An 18,229-nucleotide genomic window follows, 5' to 3' on the forward strand; every position below is an offset into this window, starting at 1 on the left:
CCGGGTGGAAACCAAAAAAATAAAGATATCCTCGGGACTATATATAAAAGAAAGAAACAATAATGGAGGCATTTTTAAAATAGAAGTCAAATATAAGCAGTAGCACCAGACAGATGATGGCAAGTTGTCATGTAACATGAATCCCATTCAGCAAAAGCCGACGCTTAACGATTCTTCTTTAATTATTTTAATCCCATCTATCTTTTTCAGATATCCTTTTAATAATCTTATTTCTCTATACATAAGCAAATGCAAAAGCTGCATATGTATTCTTGTTAAGGTTTCCTGCTAAGACAAACTTACCACAAAAGTTTGGAACATAGAAAAATAAAATGAATTCTTATTCATATGCAATTTCTTTTTCTTCTTCTTCTTCCTCTAGTTCTACTCCATTTTCCACATATCCACCAGAACAAAAGAAAAATAAAAAATTGCCCTCATATTATTCCTCACTCCATGGAGTTCGTAGGCTCCTAGCAAAACCTATGACTAAACAACCAATCGCACCATTGCCACCAACACCTCCTAAAATCTACAGAGTGGAACCTGTTAATTTCAAGGAAATTGTCCAAATGCTAACCGCAGCACCTGAGTTTCAATCCGTCTCCAATAATTCTATCTCTAGTTCTGATTATGATTCTGGCTCTGGCTCTGGCTCTGGCTCTATATCGGTCTCTCATTCTTTCAATTCGAGGCGTTTACAAGATGTAGCTCCTCCACCACTTGACCTCTCACTGGTTTCATTACAAAGAAATGATGATAATAATAATATTGCAGCACAATGGCGCGACTTCCTTCGCCCGTCTCCTTCTTCCTCCACTGCACCCTACAATGACTCGACAAATGAGGCACCAGAAATATCACATGTAGCGCCACGGAATCTATCAGAAAATTATTTTGGATTGTGTAGTCCGTTGGCTAATTTCCCTCTATCGCCTGCTTCTTTTGCATGGTGCTCTTCTATTCTTCTTAGCCCTAGCACTCTTACTTCACCAAGCACGGTTCTTTAGTTCCTTTGCCATTGCCTCAACCACCAGCGGAGACAGGATTTTCACCGAACGGGTGAACATATATATGCATAGAAAAAATTCTAACTCCACCCCTAGCCTCAACTCATTTGACAGTTTGTAACTTATTATGTTTCATTTGTTACAATTTCCTTGTGGGTTGATATTGAAGAGTTTGAATTGGAAATAAAAGATATCACAATCTAGACACTTGAAGCTGTTTTCTTCTTTTTTTCATTTTCAACTTTGCTTCCAACTGCAAAATATCAGATATATTGAATATCCGCAAGTATGGTTTGTAATTTGTGGCCTCTTTGTGAATTCTCAAGCGCATTGATATTTTACTGTTCATTGCTTTCCTAAAATCGTCAAACTGGTAACAAAAAGTTTTTTAGCAAAAAGAGTACTTGTATGTCTAAGCTAAGGTTTTTAAAGCGGAATTCTGCGGTTCTTATTAACTTGATGGGGCTATGATATTTTTCTCAGCGATCAACTTGAAGAGAAAGCCAAACTGGAACCATTGATGATTTCATGTTAGCCTTAAATTAAGCAGGCCACTTAAAAATCCTCATCGGATAAGAATAAGTATACTAGATAGAGAGCAAACAAGTCCATTTCTGAATAAGAATGTTAATTCACCACCTTCGTTTATTCCCCACTCTATGGCATGATATCTTTCACTCATCCATTTTGTTTGTCCAGACATAGCACCTTTTCTCATTATCATCTACCGCCCTTTCTTTCCTACCAACTATTCACGCATGAAGATCACCGTATGTATTCTCAGACTTCGGATGTTACGTTGGTGCTATAATAGGTAGAAGTACATTATAGTAAGATAAGTAGCCCGGGCAAACTACCCTTCCCCAAGAAGTAAGCAAAGTAAATACCGACAAATACATGTAAGAACATTGACATCTATTTCAAAGCGAACTCTACCTCAACATTCAAGGACGAATGTTTTTGAAGGGGGAGGGGGGGGGGGGGGAGAGAGAATGTAACACCCCGCACTTTCAGAGCATGAGCATGTCACGTACTTCACCGTAGTAATGGAGTATCAGAGACGTCCCATGAAGTTTTGGAAGGTACAAGCCATGGGAAGTACGTAACAATGAAGTAAAGGATGAACTACGATTTCGTAAGTCCTAACCGAGAAGGACAATCTTGAAACACAATGGAATGACCATTATCAAGTATGATTAGTGATAAATATCATGTATGGAGAGTTTCAGAAGATTTCGAGATCAAGCAAATCGAAGAAAATAAGTTTGACGAAAATTTGGAAACAAAAAACAAAGTTGGCAGGACCTTGGGCAGATTTTTAGTCAAATTTGGAGGGATATATCTCCTAGTATATTAGGAGTTTTAAGGTGTTTCAAAATCTTAAAATGAAGTTCGTCGAGTCTAGTTTCTAATGCAACAAACCGCTCGTCGATAGGATATCGGAGTAGAGAATTATGGACGTTACAAACTGAGCTGACAAAGCAGAAACAGAGCTGCTACAGTACTGCCGACCCAACCCACTATAAAAGGGTTAAAAACCCCCCTTTTTCATCATCATTATTCTCCAAAATCTTCCAGAAAATTCAGCAAGGAAAAGGGGCTCTTATATCACATAGAAGTGAGGATTTTGAGCAAATTTCAAGCCACTCAATATTAATCAAGGTCCGGACAACGTGTAGTCTCGATTATAATTTCATTCTGTGTTGGATTTGGCTTGGAAACAAAGAGAATATTGAAGATCTTGCTACTTTAGTAAATATAAGGTATGAATCATTGAATCTCTTTCTCTATCAACATTGATTAAGGAATATTTGCAAGAATAAAGGTTATAGTTTGTTGTGTTGATGTTGTTAATTTATGGATTGAGGTTTGAAGAGAATTTTGGATAAATATATATATATATATATATATATATATATATATATATATATATATATATATATATATCTTGTATAATATTGAGGATGTTGTTGTTGATGTTGTTGGTATTGTTTGGGAATTGTTTTGGTATTTGGAGGAAGTCGATGATATAGCGGAGATGCTGCCCGAATGTCGGCAGATTCTAAATGAATTTTAATTAAGGGCTTAAGAAGAGCAAATGACGATAATCCTAACAATAGTATGAATGGTCGTATATGTAGATTACGAGGCTACGAATAATCTTAAGTGAATTGCAAGACAGGAAGTAAGTTGGAAGTCCAGAAATTATATTCCAGGTATGTTAAGGCTAGCCCTTTCTTTCTAAAGGCATGATCCTTTCATTATAAACCTTTGTGTCATACCCATAATATCATTGGTTTCACAAATGCTAGAAGTCCACGAATTTCGTGATCCTTATGATGTTATTGAGCTTCTAAAGGCATGATTCTTTTCCTACCAAACCATGCATGAATTCCATGAAAATTTTCATTTCCAAGAATGTTAGAGATTCATGACTCTTAAAGTTTTTATGATGGTGAAGATGAATAAAACAATTTATGATAACCATGATGATGTTTATAAGGGATTTATTTATCCAAGCTCCAAGGCATACGGATTTCATGATATTATGAGATGATTTTATTCATGGAGATTTCCAAGTACATGAGCTTTATTTTATTATGAGGTGATTGAGCTTACTTTGCAATTTCTTAATTTCCTTCATTGTTGGTAATCTCACCTTATGACCCTTTTTACTTCAAGGTGGGATAAACGATGATGATTGATCCATAATATAATCGGAGGCTACCGACCTTACGTCACTCCGATATAGTTGTGGCTTTTGATTGGGCTCTTATGCATGCTTTATATATATATATATGTATGTATGTGTTTTCTCACACCACGCCGCGCTATAGTCGGCCGGGCATGGCATGTAGATGTGCACACCACTGCAGTGGGCATGTTATGATATTGCCCCGGACGCGGGAGGTCCGGACGCGGGCTAATGATGATAACACCGAGCCTTAGTGGCCGGGCATGATACTATATATATGACACCAGGCCTTAATGGCCGGGCATGGTACTATGTATATGTATAGAAATGTTTTTTAAAAAAAAAAGACTAAGCATGCATGACATCCTCCTTATGAGGCATCCAGATGTACAGGTTATCCCTTTTATTCCATATTACCTTTCATGTCTATATTATGTTGTTATTCATGCCTTACATACTCAGTACATTATTCGTACTAACGTCCCTTCTTGTGGACGCTGCGCTCATGCCCGCAGGTAGGCAGGGAGACGGATCAAACTCGTAGGTCTTCAATCAGCGGATTCTCAGGAGCACTCCACCTTCTTCGGAGCTGCAGTCTACTTGGTATTGTCCTTATGATCATCTGTATTCCATGTGGAGGCTCGTAGACGTGTGTGTACAATTAAATGTTTTATAGCTCTACCGGTTCATAATGTTATATAATATATATATATATCAGTGGCCTTGTCGGCCTTATTGTGAGCTCTTGGTACTTTACTGTTAGCCTTCCCGGCTTTATGATATACGTTATGTTGTGGCGACCTTGTCGGTCCGCATATGTACATATGTGCTGAATGAGCAGATATTCCTATTTTGGTGTCACGACCCAACCCCGTGGGCCGTGACTGGTGCCCGAGCAGGGCACCCGTACCTACCTATTTACCCAATCGGTGTAGCCATATCTTATTCACATTCAACATATAATAATTAACACAGATTTTTTTTTTTTGAAACGGGCGCATATATCATACATAGCATACCGAAGCAAGAATACATACAAGTCGTTGAGGCCGTCGTAGCAAATAGGATCACTTAAACGCAAACCACAAACGTAACCGAACAACAGCGACCCACGACCCACATATATGTCTACAGGCCTCTAACAGACGTAACATAATCATATGACGGGACAGGGCCCCGCCGTACCCCTGAATATACACATTCATATACATAACAGAAAAGTATGTACCAAAAGATGAGCTCCAGAACAAGGGAGCACTCCAAAGCAGCAGAACAGATAACTTAGGCTGTCGGATCTCTCACACGAACGTCTGTACCAGCGGGCATGAAACGCAGCTCCCGAAGAAAGGGGGTCAGTACGGAATATGTACTGAGTATGTAAGGCATGGAATACAAAAAAAAAACAGAACCATATCCGAAGTAAGCAGTACGGGAGTGAGTACATTATCCAAATTACCAACGCGCTTATTTTCCAATCGCAAATCGTACATACAGAGGTCATATGTCGGAAATGGATCAGATCCAGAATATCAGAATGTTTGTTTCCAGACACAAATCATGCATGACACAATCACATATCATATATCACGTATTACAAAATCATATATCCGAAGGAGTACAGAGAGTAATAGCTTATTCAGAATATCAAAATGCTTACCTTTGAAACACAAATGATGCATATCAAAGTCATGCATAGGGCACAGGAACGTGGTCGCCACTCCTGTCTTTGGCGCCACAACACATCGTAGCATATCCACGGTAACCCCAGGGACATATACCACGCCGGGGAACCGAACACATCATATCTCATAACATATACACGGTACCCCGGGAATCGGACATATACCACGAGAACCCGGGGGCCGGTCACATCATAATACATATACACGGTATCCGGAGACGGACATATACCACAGTACTCCGGAACCGGATACATCATACTCCGTATACACGATAACTGGGGACGGACATATACCACAGTACCCCAGAACCCGAAACATCATACTTATTTTACACGGTAACCGGGGACGGACAGATACCACAGTACCCCGGAACAGGACACATCATACTTCGGAATACGTCTGTCTAAATGCCCTTATCAGAATACTTATGCCAGAAGACTGGTATTAAAATGCGTATATCAAAATATTCACATCCGAATGCTTATCCAAATACTCATATCGAAATACTTATATCAGAATGTTCATATCAGGATACGTTTATCAAAATACTTATATCAGAATACGTTTATCGGAATGCTTATAACAGAATTCTTATATTCGATTACTTGTATCAGAATACTTACATTAGAATTCTTGTATCAAATACTCATAACGGATTATTTATATCAGATTACGTGTCCACATCAGAATATTTATATTGGAGCACTTATATCATTACTCAATCGTATAACATCTCGTTTATATCCGACGGACTTGTATCGGAAGTGAGTCAGAACCACAGGCAGATTTAGGGACACATTAATCAGAGCTTTAGAAATCATAGAACTCAACGGAATAGTTAAAACAACTATCGTTTAGTAGTTGGAACAATAATCAATAATTTCCTTTAATTATCGTGCGGGAATAGGTCAAATAGAACAATAAGAGAGGATTCGGGAATAGTGGGCCCACCTCGGGTCAACAGAGGTGGCATACACAAATCACGTACATTAAGCTTTATGGAGTCACTTATGAAAGTCTTAGTGTCATTTGGTTCCATTTGGGCAAGTTATAGAGGTTTACACACTTGCTTCAACAAGGCATACAAAACTTAATTCAATTCTATTGAATAAAAAGGGGTCGAATTCAAACTCGGATTTCTAGGAATAGAATCGCTCCCGAGGCTCGTATCCAAGCCTAATAGGTCTAAGACATGCCAAAAGAAGGAGAAGTAAAGCCTTACATACCTTATTCGCCTTTTACGTTTGTCTAAATTCAAATCCCGTTTCGTCCAAAATCTACAATTGGTCACATTTACCAAATATTAGTCATAAGGCTTTAAGAGTTCAATCTTAACCAATACTTGTCTACAGAAATTTGGGCAGCATCTCCCCTATACATAAGGCATCCCTGAGATTTAACTCGGCTCCAAATGTCAACAACCATACCAACAACATCAATAGTCGAATTAGAACGCATTCTAGCATGAGTAGTATTCTTTTTCAAATAATGCAACAACTTCCAATCCAACTTTGCACCTTCAAATCAATATCAATATTTCCATGTTCATTACTAATCAAGATCATTACAATACCATTCGGAAGCATTTCATATCATTTTACCAAATATTCACAAAATATACAAAAATTTTACCAAAACCATAATTCGTCTGAAACCTCTAATCTTCAACATAAATATTCATAACACATTTTCATCTTCCAATTTCATCAACAATAATCATAATTTGCACCTTAACTATTTCATTTTCATAATTACATAAATCTACCATAAAATCACAAAACTTCCCATAACCACTCAACAACCAATCTTTCATGCCAATATGGACTAGTAGCCTTCCAAATTCACCAATCAACATAACAATCCACATTTAGAACTCTATTTCCATAATTTCATAAAAACTACATTAAAATCACATAAATTCCTATAATCATTCACAACCATTTTTCATGCCAACTTGAACCATTTTTCTTCCATTTCCATCACAAGGCTTCAACAACACAATTAACATAACAAATAAAATTTAATCATTCCTCTCCATTAACTCCATTTTTGGACACACACATACACCCACCCACCAGGCAAACTTCCATATTTCCATAAATTCTACCCATTTCTACATACTACAACATAAACAAGCCTTCATAACATAATAAAAAGGAATTAATTCTTACCCTTCCCTCCTTACTTCTTCACTTGACCAAGGTGTGAGATTGATGAAACAAGTACTCTATCCTCCCAAACAACTACACCAAGTTGTAGAGGATCCTTGAATTAGTGAGAATACAATAAGAAAATAATTTTGGAACAAGATTTTGAGGGACCAAAAATTTGGAGCTATGGCCAAATGGCCTTCTCTTTTGCTCCTCTTGTTTTCTTTGTTTTTCTCCTTCTCACTTGTCTTGAAAGTTCTAGGAAATTTTAATGAATAATTGACCCTTTTATTAATTTATCACATGATTAATTCCATGGGCTTGGATCTTCTTTTTTTTTTTCCAAGCCATGGCCGGCCACCCTATTGGGTTGGGCCTCATTTTCTCTTCTTTTTTTTTGGCCTAACCCGGTTGGTCCCGAGTTGGGCCTAGCTCACTGACCTTTCGACCTTAAAACATCCATATCTCCTTGTACCGACGTCACCTGGGAACCCACTACCTATGGCTGGAAAGCTAATTCAATTGTCTACAACTTCTATTTCTTGGTATTTTTCCAAATTCCAAACTTATAATACCGTTTTTGCCCCTCAAAGTCAGGTCACCCGAAAACGTTTTCTTAAAATATTCGTTTGGAGGGCTTCCACTTTGATTTGGCCCCAGGGTCCTTCGGGAGTTGTGTTTAACTTTACATATGTGATTCATATAACTTGTCACATGTTCCAAAAAAAAGAAAAATTGACGTGTGGGCCCCACCTCAGCTTACAAATAATTCGACGTTCAAAAATACGGGATATAACATTTGGGTCTTTTCTGCATGGAGGTGTTCTTGAGTTATGTGTTATAATACTCAAAGTAACGGATAAGTCAGGTGGTTCCCGGCCTACGGGTCGGAGCCCGTCATACTTCTGGTAGGGGTGTGACACTACCCTTCCCCAAGAAGAATTGTACATGCTATGCCCCCACCCCACTCCCACCCCAACGAACCCCAATCCCTATAGAGCAAAAGAGTTGCCTAATCGCTGGGTCGCAGCACGTCCAGTCATCAACTCCTCGCGCCTGATTATAGTCTTATTTTGCACTAATTAGGTTTACAGTTTCAATGTACTAAAATCCATGTCCTCTTCAAATAAATATTCTTTCCAACTACTCAAAGACAATCCCTGGCCCAAAAGAAATTTAAAAAGAAAAATGATGTCTTGTCAGCTGCACACAAAAACATTTTTATAAGTAATTATGAATATCCAACTTTGAATGAAGAACTATTTTTAATTTAACATCCATCTATATTCAACTTTGATCAAGAAGTAAAACAAGGAACGCTATATGACTATTCTTTAGAAGAACGTAAATCTTTTGTCCCAGAGTTTTAGAGCTAGTGAGGTGTTTGCTTTTGATTTCTAACATAGTAGCACATACGAAGCACATACGACCTTCAATTATTTATTCTGGTACGGTTACGGTTTTTCTCGGAAGAAAATATGAAACATAATGATCAATGTTGAGACGTTAGGAATTTTACTTGTGTCAAGAGTAATTTGAGGTCATGAATATCAACAAAATTAATTAAAGTACTTTTAAGGAAACAAATTATCTAACTTGGGCCCAACCACACTATTTACTAATATTCCAGTCATTTAACACTTTCTTTACCAACCACATTAACATTGATTATTGTCAATTTCAGCACTTCTATATCCCAACGCGTACGACATTTGTAAAATCAACTTCATCACCTAAAAGTACATTTTAGTGCACTTAATGTTTATATACTTTTAATCAGCTAATCTAAACATATTCTTAGTACAGACAGAACAAAACACCGTAATTATGAATGTAGTGCCATGAAGGGGATCACTTTAACCCTTATCCAAAGGTCATAGATTTGAGCCCTGTCAAGAGAGAAATCACGACAGAAAATGTTTTCCCCTTAAGTATGTCGTACACAACACAAATTTAAATTAGTTGGTTAGTTGTGATTATGATACCACATGATTAAACCAAGAGAAAAAATAGAACATTAGCTATATTCAAAGGGACTATAAATGTAAGAAATAAACAATAATGGAGGCAATTTTAAAATAGAAGTCAAATATGAGCAGTAGTACCAGACAGACATGGCAAGTTGTTATGTAACATGAATCCTATTCAGCCAAAGCCGACGCTTAATGACAATTTTCTTTTTTAATTATTTTAATTACATCAATCTTTCTCAGATATATTTTTTTAATAATCTTATATTTCTCTATATGTAAGCAAATGCAAAAGCCACAAATGTATTCTTGTTAAGGTTTCCTGCTAAGACAAACTTACAGCAAAAGTTTGGAACATAGAAAATTAAAATGGATTCTTACTCATATGCTATTTCTTCTTCTTCTTCTTCCTCTAGTTCTACTCCATTTACCACTTATCCAAAAGAACAAAAGAAAAATAAAAAATTGCCCTCATATTATTCCTCACTCCATGGAGTTCGAACGCTCCCAGCAAAACCAATGACCAAACAACCAATTGCACCATTGCCACCAACACCTCCTAAAATCTACACAGTCGAACCTGTCAATTTCAAGGAAGTTGTCCAAATGCTCACTGCAGGACCCGAGTTTCAATCCGTCTCCAATAATTCCCTCTCCAGTTCTGATTCTGGTTCTGGCTCTGGCTCTGGCTCTGGCTCTGGCTCTGGCTCTTTCAATTCGAGGCGTTTACAAGATGTCGCTCCTCCTCCACTTGATCTCTCACCGGTCTCGTTTCAAAGAAATAATGGTAATAATACTAATGATATTGCTGCACAATGGCACGAGTTCCTTCATCCTCCTTCTTCTTCTTCAAACATTAACCAAGTTGAATCATTTACCGCGGCATGCAATGACTCATCAACAAATGAAGCACAGGAAAGATCACATGTAGCACCCCGAATTCCATCAGAAAATTATTTTGGATCGTGCAGTCCACTAGCTAATTGCCCTTTATCGCCCTCTTCTTTTGCATGGTGCTCTTCTATTCTTCTCAGCCCTGGCACTCTGACTTCACCTAGTGCGGTTCTTTAGTTCCTTTGCCATTGCCTCAACTACTAGCGGAGACGGGATTTTCACCAAAGCGTTCAACATCTACTATGTTTACATAAAAATAAATCTAGCTCCACCCCCTGCCTCAACTCATTTGAGAGTTTGTTCCGAAAATGAGTATTACAATTTACGTGTGGGTAGATACTCAAGAGTTTGAATTGGAAATAAAAGATTTCACAATTCAAACACTTGAAGCTGTTTTCTTCTTTTTTTAAGTTTCACCTTTACTCCCTACTGCAAAATATCATATATGTATTTCCGCAATTATAGTTTGTAATTTGAGGCCTCTTTGGGAATTCTCAAGAGCATTGACATTTTACTGTTTGCTGCTTTCCAGATATGGTGAAACTGATAACAGAAAGTTTTTAAGCAAAAAAAGTTGTTAGTCTAAGCTAGGTAAGGTTTTTCAGAACAGAATTTTGCTACTATTTCTTATTAACTTGATGGGGCCTATGATATGTTTCCTCGGCGATCAACTTGTAGAGTAATCCAGAAATCATTGATGATTTCTACATTAGCCTAGAGTAATGAGACCACTTAAAACCCCTCATCAGATAAGAAAGATATACCAGATAAAGCGCAACCAAGTCCAAATTTGAAGAAGAAGGCTAAGTCATCACTTTCGTCTATTAATTCCCTATTCCATGCCGTGACTCTTTTTGCTCGTCATCCATTTTTCCTGTCCAGACATGGCGCCCTTTCTCATTATTGTTTACCGCCCATTCTTTCTTCCCAACTAACACGCATGAATCGTCGTATGTATGCTCTGACTTCGTATAATATATAGAAGTACATTATGAAAGAATCAATTACCCAAACAAACAACCCTCCTCCAAGAAAAATTGTTATAGAGCGATAGAGTTGTCTGGTAATTCCTAGGTTGCAGCATGTCCAGTGTTAACTGTTGGGAAGAAAGAAGCAATAACCAAATTGCAAGACGAGGTAACAACGGAAGAATACCCAAGTCAAAACTTCCTGCATTATTTGAACCAAAAGAAGACAATAAACACTATCATAAATGTAAATCCGGATAGCAGCTATACTAATAATAAAATAGCAACAACAACAACAACCCAGTGAAATCCCACATCGTAGGGTCTGGGGAGGGTAGAGTGTACGCAGACCTGACTCCTACCAAGGTAGGACGGCTGTTTCCGAAAGACCCCCGGCTAGTAATAATAAAATAGCAAAGCAAGCAAAAATAAATCGAATGCAAGAGACACCAATTCAAGGTGAAGAAGAAACATCCACGGGACCTCCGGCCCACAAAAGCTCCACTATAATCAACAAGAGTTACAACAATATTCTCCAAATGACTACAACAACAAAGTCAAGCACGAAGCAATAATACATACAAGATAGCACCAAAACTAGTGAAGAAAAGAGAGAAATCACGCCCAAAAACGAGCTAATGTTCGTACTCGAAAACTGGAGCTACAGACTACAAAATCCGATCTTCACTATTGAAATCGAAGAACCAAAAGTCGAGAACCCCCAGTTCAAATTTCAGCACGATCCAACCGTTAACGAATCGGGAAACACAATTTAAAGCGGACTGCTATAGCAAAAACATTCTGGATGAAAATCTGTTTTCTCTCTCACATTTTTCTCTCTAAATGGCTGCTATGAATTCACTCTTGTGTTCTAAAATAAGACCTAAACTAATCCTATATATAGAGGAATTTTTGGGCAAAAGTGTCCTGGTCCAAATTGGATTGGTTTTATTAATCCAATTCCACATAGGAAGGGAAAACCCAAAAACCTAAGATTAACTCTTCGCGCCTGCTTATAATTTTATTTTTACATTAATTAGGTTTACATTTTCAATGTACTAAAATCCATTTCCTCTTTTAATACATTCTTTCCAACTACTTGAAGACAATCCCTGGCCCGAAATAAATTTAAAAAGAAAAATGATGTCTTGCCAGCACACAAAACCTTTTTTCTAATTAATCATCAATATTAAACTTTGAATGAAGAACTATTTTTAATTTGACATCCATATATATTCAACTTTGAATCAAGAAGTAAAACGAGGAACACTATATGACTATTCTTTAGAAGAACCCAAATCTTTTGTCCCTGTGTTGTAGAGTTAGTGAGGTGTTTGCTTTTGATTTCTAACATAGTAGCACATACGACCTTCAATTATTTATTCTGATTCTGTTACGGTTTTTCTCGGAAGAAAATATGAAAAATAATGATCAATTTGTTGAGACGTTAGGTATTTTACTTGTGTCGAGTAATTTTGAAGTCACTACTAGAATATCAACAAAAGTAAAGTATTTCTTAAGTAAACAAATGATTCAAGTTGGGCCCAACTGATGTGGGACTCAACACTTGGTACCCTAAAGATTTGTGGTTGAATGGATGAGATTCATTTATCCTTAACCAGAAGTTTCGGATTCGAATTTTGAAAATGAAGAAAACCTTGATAGATTGTGTTTCCTCCTTGGATAAGCCCCACGAGTCGCGAATTTGAATCTGTCGAGCTAATAGAATTTCGGATATCGGATGATAATATGGAAAAAGGGGCACAATACTTTTATGTATATAGTTAGTCTTGAATATCCAGTTTTCCTTTGAAATTTGAAAGTCTTTTGGGCGTGCACACCAAGTAATAGAGTCTAAAATGACTTTTGAATACATGCTACGTGTTGGTGTCCTATTATAAAAAGAGCTCGAACGAATCATTTGACTAACCAATCAGGGGCGGCTTGAGCCTAAGCAACTAAAGCAAGTGCTTTAGGCCCCGAGATTTTGGGGGCCCCAATTAATAAAAATGAATTTATATATAATTTTGAAAAAATATTAGTAGAATTTAAATTTGGTATTTTGTGACATGACTAGTATTTGTACAACTATTATATTATATTCTTTTTATTCCAATTAGTATTTGTACTCGCGCGATGCGCGATTGTTATCAAAAGAACTAAGCGTAACAAATTTTATATGCAAAGTACTAATGCGTAAAATTATCATTATTGAGTTTTCGAGCTCAAGTATTCACCACACTAATCTTGAATTGATATTTAATGGTTTTTTATTTAAAATTATAGCTAATTTATGTTTGAAAAACTGATGCATTGCTGTAAATATTTTTATTAATTTAAATTTCTTAAACCAATTTTGCTGGATTGGTCTTTTCGATAAGCTTAATTGATCTTAATTATATATTTCAACTTTCACTATGTAGATTGAAATAATAAAGACCCTTAATAAAGCTTTTTCCGATAATAAAAAAAAACGATTTGTTCCTTGAATTGTTTAATAATTTTTGTTTTTGACTTTATCTGTTGAGATTTTACTTGCATGATTTTCCAAAGTTTTATCATAATTCACAACACTTTTTTATATCAAATTCAAAAAAAATCTTATCCCTCTGTATTTTATGTCTTTTTTTTCCTTACTAATCATTATTGCCTATATATTACCTAGTATTGTTATACTATTATGTGACTTTTAATAACTTATCATATGATTTAGTACTCTAAATGTTTATTACTCCCCTTTTAATACAATATAGATAAACGTAGATTGTTTTACTGTTGTAATTTAATTACTTCACATTTTTATGTTGTATTACTCGAAATTCATTCTTTTTTTAATATATAATTAACTTAATTTTATTAATCACCAAAAAGTGTCCAGTACAACTCCACAACTGAACTATACCACAATCAGCTGTCCAAAGAAGGAAAAAATCTCATATTCAGTTTTGTTAGGGGGTGATACCGCTAGAAAGAGCAAAGATGCAGTAATCTTCTAATGATAGGGGCATCTCTGATATTGCGTGTATACGTCTTTGCCATAGGTTCCGCAGTTCTACGTACATTTTTTAAATTGCCTTTGGTTTCTCTCCATCTATATACATTATAAATACTCATCTTTTCCCTGTTATGTTAATTTTTACCAGTTTATCTCATTTAGTAATTTACCTATAATCCAAATAATTTCATATGTTATTCAAAATTGCAATTTTGAATTCCTCTAAAATATAAAAACATGTCCTTCGATTTTTTGTTTTGAAATCTATTGAATGTTTTTGTTAATACTATTTTCGTATTATATGTGAAAGAATTATTTTCCGTAGTTTCCTTTCATTCCTTGAATTGGTTAATATACAAAAATATCCTACCTAAAATAGGAAAGTATAAAATATTACAAAATAGTCTAACCTAAATTAGAGATTACAAAATTTTACAAAATATTTACATAATCTATCACACCCCCGCAGTCAAAAAGGGAGGTTTACGAACGCTGAGACTGTCTCGAAAATCTTCAAAAAAGACCTGAGGAAGACCTTTAGTGAAAATATCTGCAATCTGATATCGGGACGGAACATGAAGGACTCGAACTTGTCCCCGCGCAACCTTCTCACGCACAAAATGAATGTCCATCTCAATATGTTTGGTACGTTGATATTGCACCGGATTACCAGACAGATATATGGCACTCATATTGTCACAATATACCAACGTAGCTTTGCGAACCGGACAATGTAGTTCCAATAAAAGATTGCGAATCCAGCAAGACTCAGAGACAACATTAGCCACACCTCGATACTCTGCTTCAGCGCTAGACCGAGAAAGAGTTGGTTGTCGCTTTGACGACCAAGAAATCAAGTTGTCACCCAAAAATACACAATACCCCGACGTAGAACGACGAGTGTCCGGACAGCCACCCCAATCTGCATCGGTGTAGGAGACAAGGTCGGTGATCGATGAGGGGTAGAGATGCAATCCGTGATCAAGAGTGCCCTGAACATACCACACAATCCGCTTAAGAGCATGCATATGATCGTCCCGCGGATCATGCATATGTAAGCACACATGTTGGACAGCATATGAAATATCTGGTCTCGTGAAAGTGAGATACTGAAGAGCACCTGCGAGACTACGATAATAAGTGGGATCTTATGATTCATAAGGAGCACCCGAAGTAGCACTAACCTTCGGTTTTGTGTCAACCGGAGTGAGAGAGGGCTTGCAAGATGACATACCCGCGCGATCAATGATTTCCTCGGCATACTTACGTTGAGAGAGGAACATCCCCCCCCCCCCCCCCTGTGACTGGTCACAGCAATGCCAAGAAAATAATTCAAAGGACCTAAATCCTTCATAGCAAATTCGGAACCAAGCCTATCCATGATGGAACGATGGAGAGCGTCTGAGGATGCAGTGAGTATAATATCATCAACATATAGTAAAATGTATGCCATTTCAGTCCCCGCATGGTAGATGAACAAAGAATTATCAGACCTGCTATTAGAGAAGCCAAGGGAAAACACAAAATCTGCAAAACGTCTATACCAAGAACGTGGAGCCTGCTTAAGCCCATAGAGAGACTTACGCAATAGGCAAACATAATCAGGATGTGTGCGATCCCGAAAACCCATAGGTTGATGCATATACACAGTTTCCTTGAGCTCACCGTGAAGAAAAGCATTCTTCACATCCAGTTGATGTATAGGCCAATGCTTTGACAACGAAAGACTAAGAATAGTGCGGATAGCTGCGGATTTCACCACCAGACTGAACGTCTCACCACAGTCAATGCCAGCATGCTGAGTTTTGCCATCACCTACAAGTTGGGATTTATGCCTCTCAAAATCACCATTAGACTTTTCTTTATGAGTAAAAATCCACATAGAACGAATAACATTAACATTAGATGGACGGGGGACCAAAGCCCACGTCTTATTCCTAACAAGAGCATCAAATTCATCATTCATAGCCATTTTCCAATTCGGGTCACGAAGAGCGGCCAATGGGTTACGAGGTAGAGGAGATTTCGTAACCGTGGTATGTAAGTTAAATTGACGTTTAGTCTTGACAATACCTCGTTGGCTGCGGGTGACCACGGTGGGACGGGGAGTGGGGATAGGCGGCTGGACAGTAGTAAGGGGACGGGGGCTGGCAGTCGGGCTAGTTGGGGCTGGCAGTCGGTCCAGCTGGGGCTGCCTCACCGTGGGACCAGCAGCGGTGACGGGAGGCAGTGGAGGAGCAGTGGGCTGCTGGGCAGCGGGCGGGGAGGCAGTGGAGGGGGCAGGTCCCCATTTTTAGAGGTGATGAAAAATATAAGGGAAGATCCCTTCATCCAAAAAATCGTATGTATGGGGTTGAGGAGTAGGGAAGTTAGTAAAGGGAAACCGAGTCTCATCGAAAACAACATGACAACTAAGGATGATCTTATGTGATGATAAGTCATAGCATTTGTAGCCTATATGGTTTGATGGGTACCCCAAAAATACACAAGGTGTAGACCGGGTCTGCAACTTATGAATCGTAGTTGACGGGAAAAGAGGGTAGCACAAATACCCAAATACCCGAAGGTGTGAGTACATAGGTTCCTTATGATATAGAGCATGGAGGGGAGACTTATGGTTCAATAACTTGCTTGGTAAAATATTGAGTAGGTAAGTTGTCATTTGCAATGCATGATGCCAAAAGGAAGGCGGAAGAGAAGCGTGGGCAAAAAGAGTGCGCACGACATTATTGATAGACCGAATCTTCCTTGCGGCCTTCCCATTTTGTAAGGACGTATGAGGACAAGAAAGACGAAAAGACATCCCATTCGACTTACAAAGACGCTAAAAATCATTATTTTCATATTATTTCCCATTATCACATTGGACATTTTTTATTTCTCATTCAAAATGCGTTCGGACATGGGCCCGAAATTCTAAAAACTTAGCAAAGACATCAGATTTCCTAGCTAAGGGAAAAGTCCACAAATATTTCGAGAAATCATCCAAGAAAAGAACATAATATCGATGACCCATGGAACTTAAGACAGGAGAAGTTCATAAATCACTATGAATAATATCAAAAGGCATACAAGTGTTCGAATTAGACGGAACAAAAGGAAACTTAATATGTTTTCAAAGCATGCAAGAACGACAAATACTAGAGCAACTAGAATTATTACATTCAATGCTTTTATTGATCCTAAGTGAATTCAAAACTGACGCTCCCGGGTGACCCAAACGATCATGCCAAAGAGAAGAAGACAAAGCAGCAAAGGCTGATGGAGAATTGGCTGTGTTTGTGATGGTGGTGATGGTGATGGGATATAGATCACCCCGGCTCTCACATCTCATTAGTGGAATCCCCGTCTGAAAATTCTTCACAGAAAACCCATATGGATCAAAATTAACAGACACAGAGTTATCAGTAGTGAACTTTCTAATAGAGATTAAGTTTTTAATGAGTTTTGGGGCATGGAGGACATTTTTCAACAATAAAGGAGGGTTTGGGGGAGGCAAATGAGTATGACCACAACCGTGAATTGGAATTGAATGACCATTACCAACAACAATAACATGATGGTGATTGCTCAAATTAGAATAAGACCAGAGATTACCATTCGTGGATGTCATGTGAGATGTGGCACCAGTGTCCATGTACCACTTCTGATCCGGAGGATTCATAGTCATCGTATGCATTGTCGATTCGATGTCCGTGGGAGCATAAGACGGGGCATACATCTACTGAAAAGGGGTAGCAGCATACGCCTGCTGCGGAGGCTGGGGAGCAAGGCCGAGAATGCCCGGCTGTTTGGCCGAGGGCCCTTGAGAAGACGTCGGCCAAGTTGACGGATACGGGCAAGGTGGCACGGCCCATTGTGGCAT

The 18,229-nt window shown here is 37.9% G+C and overlaps 2 protein-coding genes across 2 annotated transcripts; both read left to right on the forward strand.

The window, feature by feature from the left end:
* Positions 1-272: 272 nt before the first annotated feature.
* LOC132633659 (uncharacterized) lies at positions 273-1,262 on the forward strand. Its single transcript, XM_060350188.1, has one exon. The coding sequence runs from the start codon at positions 333-335 to the stop codon at positions 1,008-1,010; it is 678 nt and encodes a 225-aa protein (XP_060206171.1). The 5' UTR covers positions 273-332; the 3' UTR covers positions 1,011-1,262.
* An 8,564-nt stretch (positions 1,263-9,826) lies between these two features.
* LOC132633660 (uncharacterized) lies at positions 9,827-10,915 on the forward strand. The gene has a single exon (XM_060350189.1). It carries the CDS (start codon positions 9,877-9,879, stop codon positions 10,576-10,578), a length of 702 nt encoding a protein of 233 aa, XP_060206172.1. The 5' UTR covers positions 9,827-9,876; the 3' UTR covers positions 10,579-10,915.
* Positions 10,916-18,229: the final 7,314 nt, after the last annotated feature.

Source organism: Lycium barbarum, chromosome 3 (assembly GCF_019175385.1).
Source record: "Lycium barbarum isolate Lr01 chromosome 3, ASM1917538v2, whole genome shotgun sequence".
In the NCBI taxonomy this organism is placed as follows: domain Eukaryota; kingdom Viridiplantae; phylum Streptophyta; class Magnoliopsida; order Solanales; family Solanaceae; genus Lycium; species Lycium barbarum.